The sequence below is a fragment of the Dermacentor andersoni genome, chromosome 3 (assembly GCF_023375885.2).
Source record: "Dermacentor andersoni chromosome 3, qqDerAnde1_hic_scaffold, whole genome shotgun sequence".
Lineage (NCBI taxonomy): Eukaryota > Metazoa > Arthropoda > Arachnida > Ixodida > Ixodidae > Dermacentor > Dermacentor andersoni.
In genome coordinates, this window is record NC_092816.1 from 137,104,087 (window position 1) to 137,117,398 (window position 13,312).

At 42.9% G+C, this 13,312-nt stretch overlaps 1 protein-coding gene across 2 annotated transcripts in view; it reads right to left on the reverse strand.

Moving 5' to 3' along the window:
* Window positions 1-1,265: 1,265 nt before the first annotated feature.
* The window catches only part of LOC126525178 (transmembrane protein 47), a 110,627-nt gene continuing 98,580 nt past the window's right edge, over window positions 1,266-13,312 (reverse strand). For both annotated transcript variants that reach the window (XM_050173231.3, XM_050173230.3), the window contains one exon: window positions 1,266-12,082. In XM_050173231.3, the coding sequence (XP_050029188.1) occupies window positions 11,853-12,082 (230 nt within the window). In that variant the 3' untranslated portion in view covers window positions 1,266-11,852. The remainder of the gene's footprint in view (window positions 12,083-13,312) is intronic.

Genomic DNA, 13,312 nt, shown 5'->3' on the forward strand with positions numbered 1-13,312 from the left:
TGTATATTTATGTATCGCTTACCTTATTTCAAGAAATAATGCCCTTTTTGTTAGCTTGGTGAAACTTCCGGCAATAAAGAAAAAAAAAAAACTCGTGGCTCAGTGGTAACGTCTCCGTCTCACACTCCGGAGACCCTGGTTCGATTCCCACCCAGCCCATCTTGCAAGTTGTTTTTTATTCATGAAGTGCCTGCTGGGATTTATCGCTCACGGCCAACGCCGCCGACGACACCGGCTTTTCTGCGACACGAGCTCCTTAACGCTGTCGCGTTAATATCCAAGACAACCTACTGGCACAAGCCAGACCTTCAGTGCTATTCACTGTAAACAGGCTTCTCTCACAGAAGATGCTCATATACAAACTGCGCACTCAACAATTTTTTGAATAGGTGGTATAAAGTTGTACTGCATGTCTCACTGTTTTACTTGTGTTACTCATCCTTGAGCTAGATCACCAACAATCAACAAACTTGAATAGGGAAATGCAATTCATTAATGTATGTTGGCAGCACCAACTAGCAATCTCATAGGATGCAATGCAGATAAATGGTTAACTTTCTATTCTACTGATTAGTTTGTGTATATTATAAAATTTGTTCAAGTTGCTGCTATATTTGCTGCTATTATACAGCCCTTATAAAGTACTTCATGGCAAATTAAGGGTGAAGTGTGACTTTGGTGCTCTCCAGGATGCCTCATAATATGTCTCGGCATTCACTTTGAAGGACCTCAACCAGATTCAGCCATACAGTTAAAGATCTCAGTTGATCAAACTGCAATGTAAAAAATCCTTGACGAAATGAATTGTTTTAACTTTCATAACATGTCATTCAGAGAATACCATGTATTTTCCATGTATTTTTAGCCTCACTATAATGAAGTGTGTTTATTGTCGACTTCACCATAATGAAATTTCACTGCCGACATGAAGGAAGAGCAAGACACTAAATTAAAGCTGTACTCCAGGTGCTAGCAGCTGAGTGAATGAATTGGATGAGGTTGTTTGCAGATGCACCACTAACTGGTGTTACAGATTTACCACGCTGTATACTGACTATGCTTTTCAATCAGGTGGACTAAAGATGTGTGATAATTGCACTACCCATGTAGTGAACATAGAATGTATGTTCATAGAATGTATGTTGAATGTGGCAGCCACAGAATGTCTACCATGTATGAAGGCCTTGCATGAGCTTTAAGGAAGTGCACACCACACAGGCATATACTTCTATGCACAGCAAAACTCAAATGACATGGACACAAGCTAACAGTTGAAAATGTAACTTTTATTTGATCTCTCCAAAAAACAAACCGCATTGAAAGAGTTGCACTACTGAACCGAGTTCAGCAACTAAAGCAAAATAAGGACAGAGGGGGTCTGCCAACTGAGGCTACTGTAGAAGATTGTTGACAATAATAACCTTCGGGCAAGAATATTAAAGAGAGATGGTAGTAAACAAGCTCTACTGCAAATGCAATGAAAATATTTGCAAACTCTTGCACACACAAGAGTTGTGCCTACAAATGGCTCGCACACGAAAGTATCGGCAGTAACATTTTTGCCATTGGCGCCAAAGCACGTCAAAAAGTTCTATAAACACTCGGAGAGATGAACGTACATATATATGCAAGCCTCTTTGCACAGGCTGAATACTTTGCTTTCATTTTTTTTTTTGCAATTTTCGCCTTTCACCAATTACACCGCAAAGCAACTTTCACACATGAAAGCCACAGATGAGAGTGTGTGGGTGAAATGTCTACCACAGGGAAATTCCATGTCTGCTTCCCGAGATTTTGTTCAGACAGCACTCTTTCAGAGCAGAGACATTGCAGCACACAAACTTGGCAATTCTTTAACTGCAATGCTGACCTTTCAACAGAAAATCTTCAGGATGTATTCTTACCTTTCTTTAGAGCCTGTACAAACATACTGCACTTGCAAATACTGAATGCTGCAGCACACAAACTTGGCAATTTTTTAACTGCAATGCTGACCTTTCAACAGAAAATCTTCAGGATGTATTCTTACCTTTCTTTAGAGCCTGTACAAACATACTGCACTTGCAAATACTGAATGCTGCATCGCTCAGGCAGACAGGCAGTGACAATGTTTTAAGTTTGACCACTGCTTTGCTCATTTGTACCCAAATTTGACACACAGTGGTATTTGGAACATTTTGTTTATTGTAATGCTAGAGAGCCGTATGTGCCCGTTTCATTCGTAACTAAATGGGCGTACACAAAGGTCACGGCATGGTAGACCAGAAAAAAGTTTTTTGGATCGGCAAAGATGGCAGCACCATCTGTCCCAAGAAGGCGATACACCAATTGCAGAGATGACAGTGTGCGGAGCACTGCCAAAGTTGTAGTGACAGAATGCTACTAGTATTCTCTTCAATGAAAAAAAAAGAGAAATCTTTTTGTTCAGCATTGTAGCAGGACGACAGAAATATTGGGATTCCTTCCCGATGAAACGAGGCAAGCACTGCAGCAAAATGCAGCCTTAAACAAAAGCGCACTGCCAAATGCTACCTTTGTAGCGAAATTCGAGCACAAACATGGATGCAGTTCAGCCAGGAGAGCCATCTATACTAGCTTGCCTGCATGATGCAACATTTGGGCAGTTTTACAGAGCAGGCAAGATTCCAGTTTAGTTTGGGAAAAAAACGAGAAATTCCTATACTGAGATACAACAGCTGTGGCATGCAGTTTTGAAACTAAATCGTACTGAAACACAACTAGAGCGTTCTCCTTGAATGTTGCCCAGCTAGATATATTTACAAACACACTTCTTTGTTTCTTCTTTCTAAGCTTCAAAAGTCAATCCTATAGCTGGTAAAATGAAAAAAATGCAGGCAAATTTATTTGTCCGCCGCTGCGACAGCTTGAATTAGAAACTGACTGCCCACCTATTACAGCTATGCTGCACAGCAGCATTAAAAGCGAAGTTAAACATGCAAAAAAAAAAACCCAGAACAAGGATACTAAAATGCACAACCCTACATCATCACAAGGGTAGCCTAGCAGCATGCTACGCCATCGTACCGTGCCTTCACTCACCACAAGCAAAAGCAACTGGCAAGTGTTTGGATTCTTATTTACAAAGAAAAAGAAATGAGGTTTTTAACCAAAACCTATATCTTTCTTTCTTTTTACAATACAAGATCCCCTCCTATAATTAAGGCAGGGCATCTAAGTACTCGGACGGAAGGAAAAAAGTAAAAATAGGACCAACCTACACTAACACTTGAAATGGCTGCAACTCACACAAAGACACCCTCAGAAGGTTATTCTACAGAGTTCATACATGATTTTAACTATGGATGGGAAAAATTAAAAATATATTTAAGAATGGCAGCTGCCGCAGTCCATTGATGTTGCACACAAGAAGCTTGCGGAATTTTTTTTTTTTTTAGGCAGAACAAATGACATGCCAGTATCATGTTAGCCCATACACAACATGCAGATGTGTTCCTTAGTAGGCATAAGCATGCAGCAAAACTGAACGTGCCTTGTTGCTAGCATCCCATATGGCCAGTGACCGGTCAAGAATGCAGTGTTGAATACCCTTCAAAGAGAACTGTTAACGGCTTACCAGACAATTGCCCTAATTCATTCACCCTCTTGCAGCATGTCTGAGCGTCATATAAGCTAATCTTTGTGAGAGATTTGTTGCTTGACCAGCAAATTAAGTTTCCTCATCAATACACCGACCATTTCCTTTTGCTGCACGCTGATGGGAAAGGATTTGCCACTTTCCGAGACTCACAAGTAGCCGTCACACGCATTCCTTTTGTCATGTACTTGGTGCTTAGGTTTTTTTTGCCTTCTAGGTGACATTTTTGCCTTCTCGGTGACATGCACTAGCATGCATTTTTCTGTTGTAGTGTAGAGAGATGATGCTCTTGACTGTGACAGCATATGGCAATGACAGACCACTTTCTCAAATGACCACATCTCAATGTTGACGTCAACAGTACTGAAGGCAAAGAAGTCCCTGTTACACCTGAGGGCAACAGACTTAGCCACAGTTGCTGAACCACAGAAGCAGGTTCATAGTTAAGACAGCAGATGAAGGTGTCTTTAATGGGAGGAGTGTCTCCTGCATTCATGACTTGTCACAGTCTGTAAACTGTGCTAAATAGTAAATCTGCTTAAGACAGCAGACGAAGGTGTCTTTAATGGGAGGAGTGTCTCCTGCATTCATGACTTGTCACAGTCGGTAAACTGTGCTAAATAGTAAATCTGCTACCTCCCCCCGCAACTTCTGACAACTGTCACTGTGCGAATATGCAAGGCTCTATAAACCTAAATAAAAAAAGAAAAGGAAAAACACTTAATGGGCTAGTTTCGTGGTGACCTCGTCAGATGGCTTTTTGCAATTCCCATACAAAGTAGTGCAACGCAGCTGACCAAAGCCGAGGCGGGTCACGTCAATGACATTGAGGTACGATTCTATTGCCAAGCATCAAGGGAATGAAAACTGGTGCAGAAAACATGGTAGGTAACCTCAACTACGGTGCAGAGACGAGCGAGGCGAGAGTTATGAATATGGCAGTGCACGAAGGGATGCATGCACGTACGGTGTGGCAAACACTGTCAACTTCCCTCGACATTTCTCCGAATCGTAGGACTTTCCTGGTTTATGTACAATCATGGTAGAGAACTTTGCAGATACAGTGTTTGGATCATGTGCTTGGATCACATTTCCCAGCATAAATTAGCATTTTAACTACTTTTCTTGTCTTTTTTTCGTTTTGTTTATCAACAGATTTCCACTGTACTGCATGGTACTAATGAGTGCACTCTGAAGAATATGTAAAAACAAGTCAGAATAAAGCAAAATATTAACGATCTGTCCAGTTATCTTCCTTCAGTGCTAAATAACATGACTGAAATACGCAGTATAAGGAAGCCTATAAACTGCACAAGTGTGGAAAATTAAATGCCATTTAAAGCTCGTCTTGAAAGGAAAAGAAGAGTTGTGCACATAGAGATGCAATGAAAACAGCACGTCCCATAAGAATGGCAACAGTGAACTCGGCAGACATAACACAACCACACCATTTAATTTCAGTCCTCTTCTTATGTTTCTACCTATTTTAGTGCATTGATTGTCTGGCAAAGTACCAATGCACATAAAGCTTCATGCGCTCTGCTACAGTCACTTTAATGACTGGGTAGACCTAACCACATGATCTGACTATTACAAATGTTAAACTTTCTTGCAAGTGATCCATTGTACTCCAGTGAATTGTTTATTACTTTAGTCAAGAGCAACAGTTAAGTGAGCAGAAAATTTTGCTTGACCTAATAAAATAAACGCACACAAAAAGCACTGGAGCAAGGAATCAAAGTCTTCTCAGGTTGAGATGCAACTCCGTGAAAACCCACTTACTGACTTGACTGTATAAATAAGCGTAACAACACGCAGTGTATATGACGCTATAACATAAAGAAAGAAGAGAAAAAGCACACGCCAGCTCTATCTACAAATAACGTTTTCAAATTTTCCAATTTAAGTTCGCTTTGCACATCGCTCACCTAAGGGTGAAACGCTAGAATGAGCACTTCCACTTGTCAACGGTCGCACACGCTTAATAAAAGTCACGTGCAGACGTCAGCGTAAGCGCCACATTCACACGACAGAAATGTGCTGGCAACCATGCCGCAGCACCTACGGAACAGCAGAATGCAAAATGCACAGCACACATACACGGTGCAAAGTGTTCACGGATGCAGATGTGTGAAAACCATGCAGCCGAACCTATGGGGTTCAACATACGCACACCCATTCACAAAAAAACAACGAAAGATACATGTGTTCATGGAGAATGCAAAGAAAAGGATGTAGACATAGTACAACTCGCGCCAAAACTCCATAACAGACTGTGTCCGTACACGTTGAAGGGACACAGTTTGGCAGTGGTTTCAACATTCACATTTCTAGGACAGTGACTCGGGAGCTTCCTCCCTCCTCCTTCACCTCTTATGTCATGCCAAAAATAAAAAGGCTCAGACCCTCGAGAAAGCAATAACAGAGTTATATAATTAAATGCAAGGACTGACAACTGCCATGCGAACGTCAATCAATGATTCAGCAGCCCAAAATTTTACATCCAACATGTTTGCAGACAAAAGTAAGCAAGAAATTAGTTAATTTTCTCACAAAACATATGAAGAACAAAAAAAAAAAAACAGTCATCGGCCTCTGCCAACAATTTGCGCCACTACAAAACAGCGACACCTTATCTATAACATATTAAATTTTCGAACAGTGTCATGTTCCATTAAAATTTTGATTGCATACACATTCATGAGGCACAAAAGAACCTGGCCACACTCACCTGTTTTGTACATACAAGAACATACATAACAAAGCGCATTTTTTTCAAAAGCATACGGGACACTGTATGAACCCATCAGCGTAGCTGCTGTGGTGCATCTACACGCAAGACAGGCTTACTGCATAATAAATACACGCCATACTTTCTTACAGCATCAACACACTAACCACTTCGATTACCCTTTTTGGGGGTATCCTTGATTTTACACAAATCTCAAGCTTGGCACGAGATGATACTCAGCAACACACTCTGCACAACTTTCCTGTGCTTTCAAGTCTAACCAAGTAGTAATACACTGACAATCTGCATCTGCGAGCGTAGAGGGTGACGAAAGAAACAGAAATGGGACCAACACTATCCTCAAGTTCTTTGTCAGCTAAGGGTGCGCCATGTTGGTTTGTCTTAAGCCTGGCTTCCAGCAATCGGAGGTTGAGCACGATGTCTGCAATATCGAATGCGAGTACTCAAGTCACAATGTATGAAAGGACGGTAAAATAATAATGGAATAGACTAGCTGCCAGAGAATAGGTCATCTGTCCGTGGCGATTCCCTCAGCCAAACATACGAGGGAGCACTCAGCTGGACAAAAAAAAAAAAAAAGAAACTACAAGATGAGAGCAGAGGGGAAAGAGTCACAAGATGCAAAGGCCATTACCATTCAAAAGAAGTTCCTACACTTTCTTGATGCTACTCAAGTGGAACGCCTTTGCCGACCACTTCGTGCTGGAATATGCCAATTCTCATTAAATCACTGAAGCTAGGCAACACTGGGCTTCAGAGCTGCAGGATAGTTCACGTGTCCACATCAAACGAGACAGGATGTCCACAGCAAAACTGCCCCTTAATCCTAACCTTCGTAGGCACACAATCAATTTGAACAAATTAAACACCTACTTTGTCGCACGTTCTCCCCTAATGTCGAAGCGCGGTGGTCCTTTCCTTGGGTTCATGCCTTGCTGCCCTTTTGTGTTGAATAATGAAAGATCAACTAGCCAAAGTGCCTGCTTCAATGACATTATAGAGCTGTTGTGCCTGCAATTGGCTAAACATGTAACTGAGGCATACAAAATGAGCCAGGTACAAATTGTGCCCTTTATCTAGATGACCACGATAAATAAACAATATGACCAAGACAAAGGCTGGCAGAATATAGCACTGAGCCACCTTGCCTTTTAAAAACCTTTGTCTTTACTACTACTACATGCTATACCAAGGTTGTGTTCTTTCTCAAACAAAAAACATCAAGAAGTGAGCTTCCTCTCATGAAGGCTTGCTCATCACATAGTCAAGTTTAGACAGATTTGAGAAGTGGCTTTAAAAAACAATTAGATAAATAACAACAGGAGAGGAGGTATGTTTGGATGTCGGAGTATGAAGAGGGTAATGGACTCTAGTAGAGAGGAACTTGGAGGAAGCGTCAGCAGAGAAATACCTTTCCGCGACGCGTGCATTCCAGAAACTCTACCATGCTCGATGCCTTCCCTTGCACGATGACATTTCATTCTTATGCCTCGCCCACGGCAACCGACAATCCGTATCTGCAAAACCCTCACGCACACACACACACACACACCCCACAGAACCATGTGTCAGAAAGGAACTCCCACGGACACAGATGTGACAAGTGAGCACGCAGTGACAAACAGTGTGAATTTATCTCGCACACAAACGGTGCCGATTTTTCCAACAGATGAAATCTTGTAGTTTCAAGTAGTTCAATAAGTGTATGCATTTCCATTAAAAGTCACCCTTGGCTTATTTCCCCTTTTTATATCAAATCAGTTGCGAGCGTTTTGGAACACATCAATCAAAAAGAAGTGAAACGCGTTGGAACCTGCAATGTGCTCACATTTCAGGTCAAGTAAGGAGTAGCGTGACAGTTTTGTCGAGAGGCTTTACTTAACTTGCCAAGTGAGAACCAAGCTTACAGCGTTTCAACAGAACTTAGAACAAGAAGAAATCTTGGGGACAAATGTCTTGCACAGCCTCTCCTAGAAAATATGACAGATATATGACTGAACGCTGTTCACACACTGTGCTGTTCAGGTTGGTTCACACAAGCTTTCTTCGGGGATGTTGGAAATGGAAAAAGAAAAGAGGCTGCCATCTGCTCTGCATAGGTTCTGTTTCAAGAAAACACCCACTAGTGAAATGCCAACCATCATATCACTGCACAGGAAGCTGTTAACATTCTGGTAAACACCTTAGATATTCCCAGTCACTGATCAGGGACATCAATATAATCAAGGGCAGAATATCAAACAACAGTTGCAAGGACCCAGAAACAATTACAAAATAAAAATGCAATTCATGGTAAACTGTAAGGAGCAGATGTTGATGCAGGATGTACAAGCCTGATTAATTAAGGTGTCTAAAAGCAAGAAGAAAAATAAACTGCCTTACAAGCTGCCCAATGATGCATGAGGATTAAACATCAAAGACAGTATTTTCTCTGTTAAAGAATCTGGGTCTGTTACTGCGCATTTTCAAAACGAGTTTCTCGACAGTAGTCTAAAACAGCATAAAAACCCAAAGACGGAGTTTCATCACGTTAAACAGTATAAATTAATATGGTTTTGCACAGTTTAATTCATGCACAATTAAATGAAACATTACAATTGCACCTAAAAAATTCAAGGAACTTATCCACCGATTGCCTACCGCCCCAAATAAAAAAAAACAGCCATAAGAAGATGAGAAAGATGAAAAAAAAGAATATGGGAAGACTGAATTACACAGTAGTATCCATTATACACAGAGTAAGCATACATGCTTTCGAAAACCAGGCAATATCTCATTGCAGCTGCCATGAAGGTAACCAGACACAGAAGTATACTATATATTTATGTGCACTCAACTGATCAACAAAAAGAAAGCCCGTTGTAAGCTCGTGCGCAGAAATTGCGTCACAGCTTTGCCCCTTGCAACTCTTGTCAGTAATCAAGTTTCACTGGCAAGATCTCAGTTCCGAAGGGCAGCACCTGTGGGTCCGGAGCTGCTGGTATAAAGCAAGAACAATAAAACAAAGTTCATAATCTCTGGAACAAAGAAATAAAGCAGGGAGGTACCTTATAGAGTGTTCAAATTCATTACAGCTGCCTACACCTTTGCTGCTGGGATGGGGTTTAGGGGGAGCACGAGGCTAACCAAACAGTCTAACAAGAACTGAGAATAATGAATAGAACACCTCTCTGTTACTATGTACAACTGGTTTAGAAGTGACACGACCACTGCGGAAGAAACAAAACCTGGACCAGAAGAGATCAGCAAGACCGTTCCAGCAAGACAAGGTTCTATCTTGATTTGTTTTAACCGTGCATAACCAGTAGAATCCCCAATTCATTTGTAAAGTCTCAAAAGTAACAATTAGCGCAGCAGAATCCACCAGCCAGACACACGCAACTTGCACGAGCTGAACGGTCAATGTCAAGCAATGCAAGGCCTGCCATAGCTCGTGAATATAAGAAAAAAAATGCACGGTGTTCTTAAATTTGCAATCTCCTCATTCATTTACAGCCAGTAGGTTTTTGGTCAAGGTTGATTATCTATATAAAGAAACAAGACAGCCGAGAATGCATGCCCGGAAGTCTACCCGAGTTTGGTTAATCCGCAGAGGGTGAAACAGGAGTGCTGATTTAGCCTACAGGCCGTGTATGCGCCATAAACCAGCGTTTGAAGGCATCGTCTATCATCTCTCACACTTTGCATACAGTGCGGCACATCCAACAAATTGTACAACTTGCACTCTCGCATGAAGCCAGTAGCGTGTCAAGGCTTCCACTTCTTCCACCTTTGTGCCACGTTCCACGCACACGTCCAAAGCGACAACGGTAACATTCACTCAACTAAACTGCTAGAATGCGGCCACCTTCATTATCTAGAGACACGACAGGACAACCGCACCACACTGAGCACTGCGACTGCGAGTAATCTGCCACCGCATCGTCTACATGATCTTTCTTGTGGAAGCTGGTCTTGCACTTTTCCTGGAGTCGTGCAGGGTCACAGCAGACATGCACTTGCAGCCGCGGTGCACAATTATGATGCATTACAGTGCCATGATGGTTTGAAGTCCACGGAACCATCATCAACCAGCCTGTACTGCCCGGATGAATAGGCAGTGGTGGGGGTGTGGCAGTAGATCTGATGAAGCAATCACGGCAACAGCTTCCTTTCCTTTGGCTTTGCAGGCAGATGTTGAGGTGGTGCGGTTGTATCCAGCACAGTGTTGCCCTTCCGGAAAAAAAAAAAAAGAAAACTTCCACATCCAGTCATCCACCCCGACACAGCTGATGATGGCAGGCTTGGAGTGGAAGAGGAATGATATCATGCACACGAACACACACAAAGAAGGCAGCGGCAGCAGCCGGCTGGCGCTGCCGGACAACTTTGCAGTAGCAAGCAAATGTCTCGCAGGCTGGAGCAGCTCAATTCACTCTTCACGATGGTATCACCAGGTGGCAATGTGGCCAGGCAATTGCAAGGCTTTTTTCACTCAGACCATCTAGCCACGGCTACTCGATCAAAACGCACACAGTGCAGTTTCACTCACAAGAATTGGGTGATAACGTTCGGCCTAGCCTAGGTTCTACTCATTGCAGATGCTGCTTTTATGCATCGTCAAACCAGAGTTGTGAAAAAAAAATGAAATATGCTAGAGGCAATCAAGTGCAGATGTTCCTGAGGTCTTGCAGGTGCCCAGGAATTGCTGAATCTGTACACTGCACGCCTCAAAATTCACTCAAATTCAAGTTGTCTACAATATGTTCCATATTCATGATTGCTGCAATCTTTTTTACGCAGCAGAACTACAGCAAGGTAGTTGCTGCCCAACATTTTTTAACGATGCTGATGACGTGCTAAATGTGTTTACATTTACCTGTCAAAAAGTGATTTGGTGAAATAATCGATACAGTTCAAATGGCTAGAGGTTAATATGTGCCTGTACTTTTGCAGGAGGTGCAAACACTCTGCACTTTCTGCAAACAACAGTCCCCAAGCTGTGCACAATGTCCTCAGTTCTGAATTGAGAGTCCTTAAGAAGCCCTAAAGGCACTGTGTCTGATATGAAGGAGCACTCTCGTTCCACATGGTGGAGAAGCTCTTGGAAAGTGCGGGCAGAGCTCATGGAGCCACATGGCAAATACTTTTCTTACTGACACTTAGGAACCTAAGGCCGTTTTCTGAAATCCACACTATGTGCGCTTTGTGAATGAGCAGCTGTGGTCCGGAGGTGCAGAAAGACATGTATAATACAGGCCAAGCGAAATGCAAATGTCCGCTCAGCAAAGAACCAGTTGTCGTCCTCTCTTCCCTGCACATTCAAAGCTCCATAAGCGGAGCAGAGGGGGCAGAGGCAATGGGGGTGCATCATCGTCAGTAGGAGGCAGACTTGAGGTGGAGCACTGCGGGCGACGATCGCCTGGGCGTTTCCTCGGCACGCTCGCGCTGTGGTTAAATTCAGGCGGCGACGGCGCGTCCATTGCCCAGGCGGACGCCCGGAGGCTACGCCTTGGAGTCCGCCGCCCCATCGTGCGGCAGTGCGCGCTCGCGGTAGTAGATCTCCTCGGTCTCCTTGTCGCACAGCAGGAGCAGGATGGCGCCAAACAGGAAGATGGCCGCGCCCCAGCCCACGCCATACGCCCAGCCGAACTCCCACAGCTGCCGGTTGCTCTCCTCAATCTCAGCCGCGAAGCATGCCGGATAGATCACCAGCGCGATCAGGATACACAGCACTGCAGCAGAGAGGAAAAAACATAAGTCGTCAGGTGTATGCAGAAGGCAGTCTGGGAAAATGGGAACCTTCACTGAGGGATGCATTAACCAGCTGTGGCTTATAGCACCAGCATTAAAGGGACACTGAAGAGAAATATTGAACCAGCTGAGACTGAAATGCTAGTCCCTCAAAACGCTATGTGCATTTGATTACCAGAAAAAAAATGGTCATTATTAGAGGAGCAAATGAAGGTCAAATCTCGCTTTCTTGAATTTTCTGGAGAACTGTAGTGCTGACGATGTGATTCTGGCATCATAGAGTTAATTATAGTGTTGTACATCCGAGCTCACTTTGCACAGGATAGAGAATGAAATTACTACAAAAGTTACCATTTCGAGAATTGCTGACTTTCGAATGCAATGCAGAAGTGTAGCATTCCAAACTACCTTCACTTAATGTTTCGCCTTAATATCTAAAAGAAAAGAATACTTTAGCAGATAATTTTTGCAGAATTTGCAAGCAACCAGTGAATCCTTATCAGTGAAATGAGAACCATGCAGAAAGCATACAAAACTACTGCAAGCTGAGCACTAAAATATATCCAGCACTGGTGACAGAGAAGTATAGCAATGAACACGATGAGCAGGTGTCCGCACTTCCGGCGAATTATGCTAGAGATACTGCACAGCTCATCATGGTACAGAAGGTGATAAACATTGCAAGTTGAAATGCATGGCGTGAACACTATGTGTAGACATCCATAAAAAATGCAATAATCACAGATGGGAAGCCAATGCGGCAAGCTTTAACAGCTTTAACACCATGGAGCTTTGAGGATTTGCTCATGCACAGCATAGGAGATCCACTGCAGTGCCCCCGAGTGCACTCCAGTTGCGTGTGATAGAGCATCTATACTTTTTTAACAAAGGCTATGTTGGTAAAGAAAGGCTTGCACTTTCTTTAGCCAATTACAATGCTCAGCTCCATTACCAACCTTATGGCAACACCAACTCAAAGCACTGGGTACTTGGGGTTACTTGGTTGTTTTATTATACAAATGCTGAAAAGGAGTAAATGAAGAAAAATTCCAGATGACAGCACAGTACCTGTCTAACATAACGGCTAACACCCGAGTGATGGGCAGTAGAGGGGGCTGGGGAAACCGTAGTGAAGGACAGGTAGCGAGAACAGGAGACAGGACAGAAGGTGGATAATAAAGAAGGTATATCGAGGACTACCGATGCTGTCA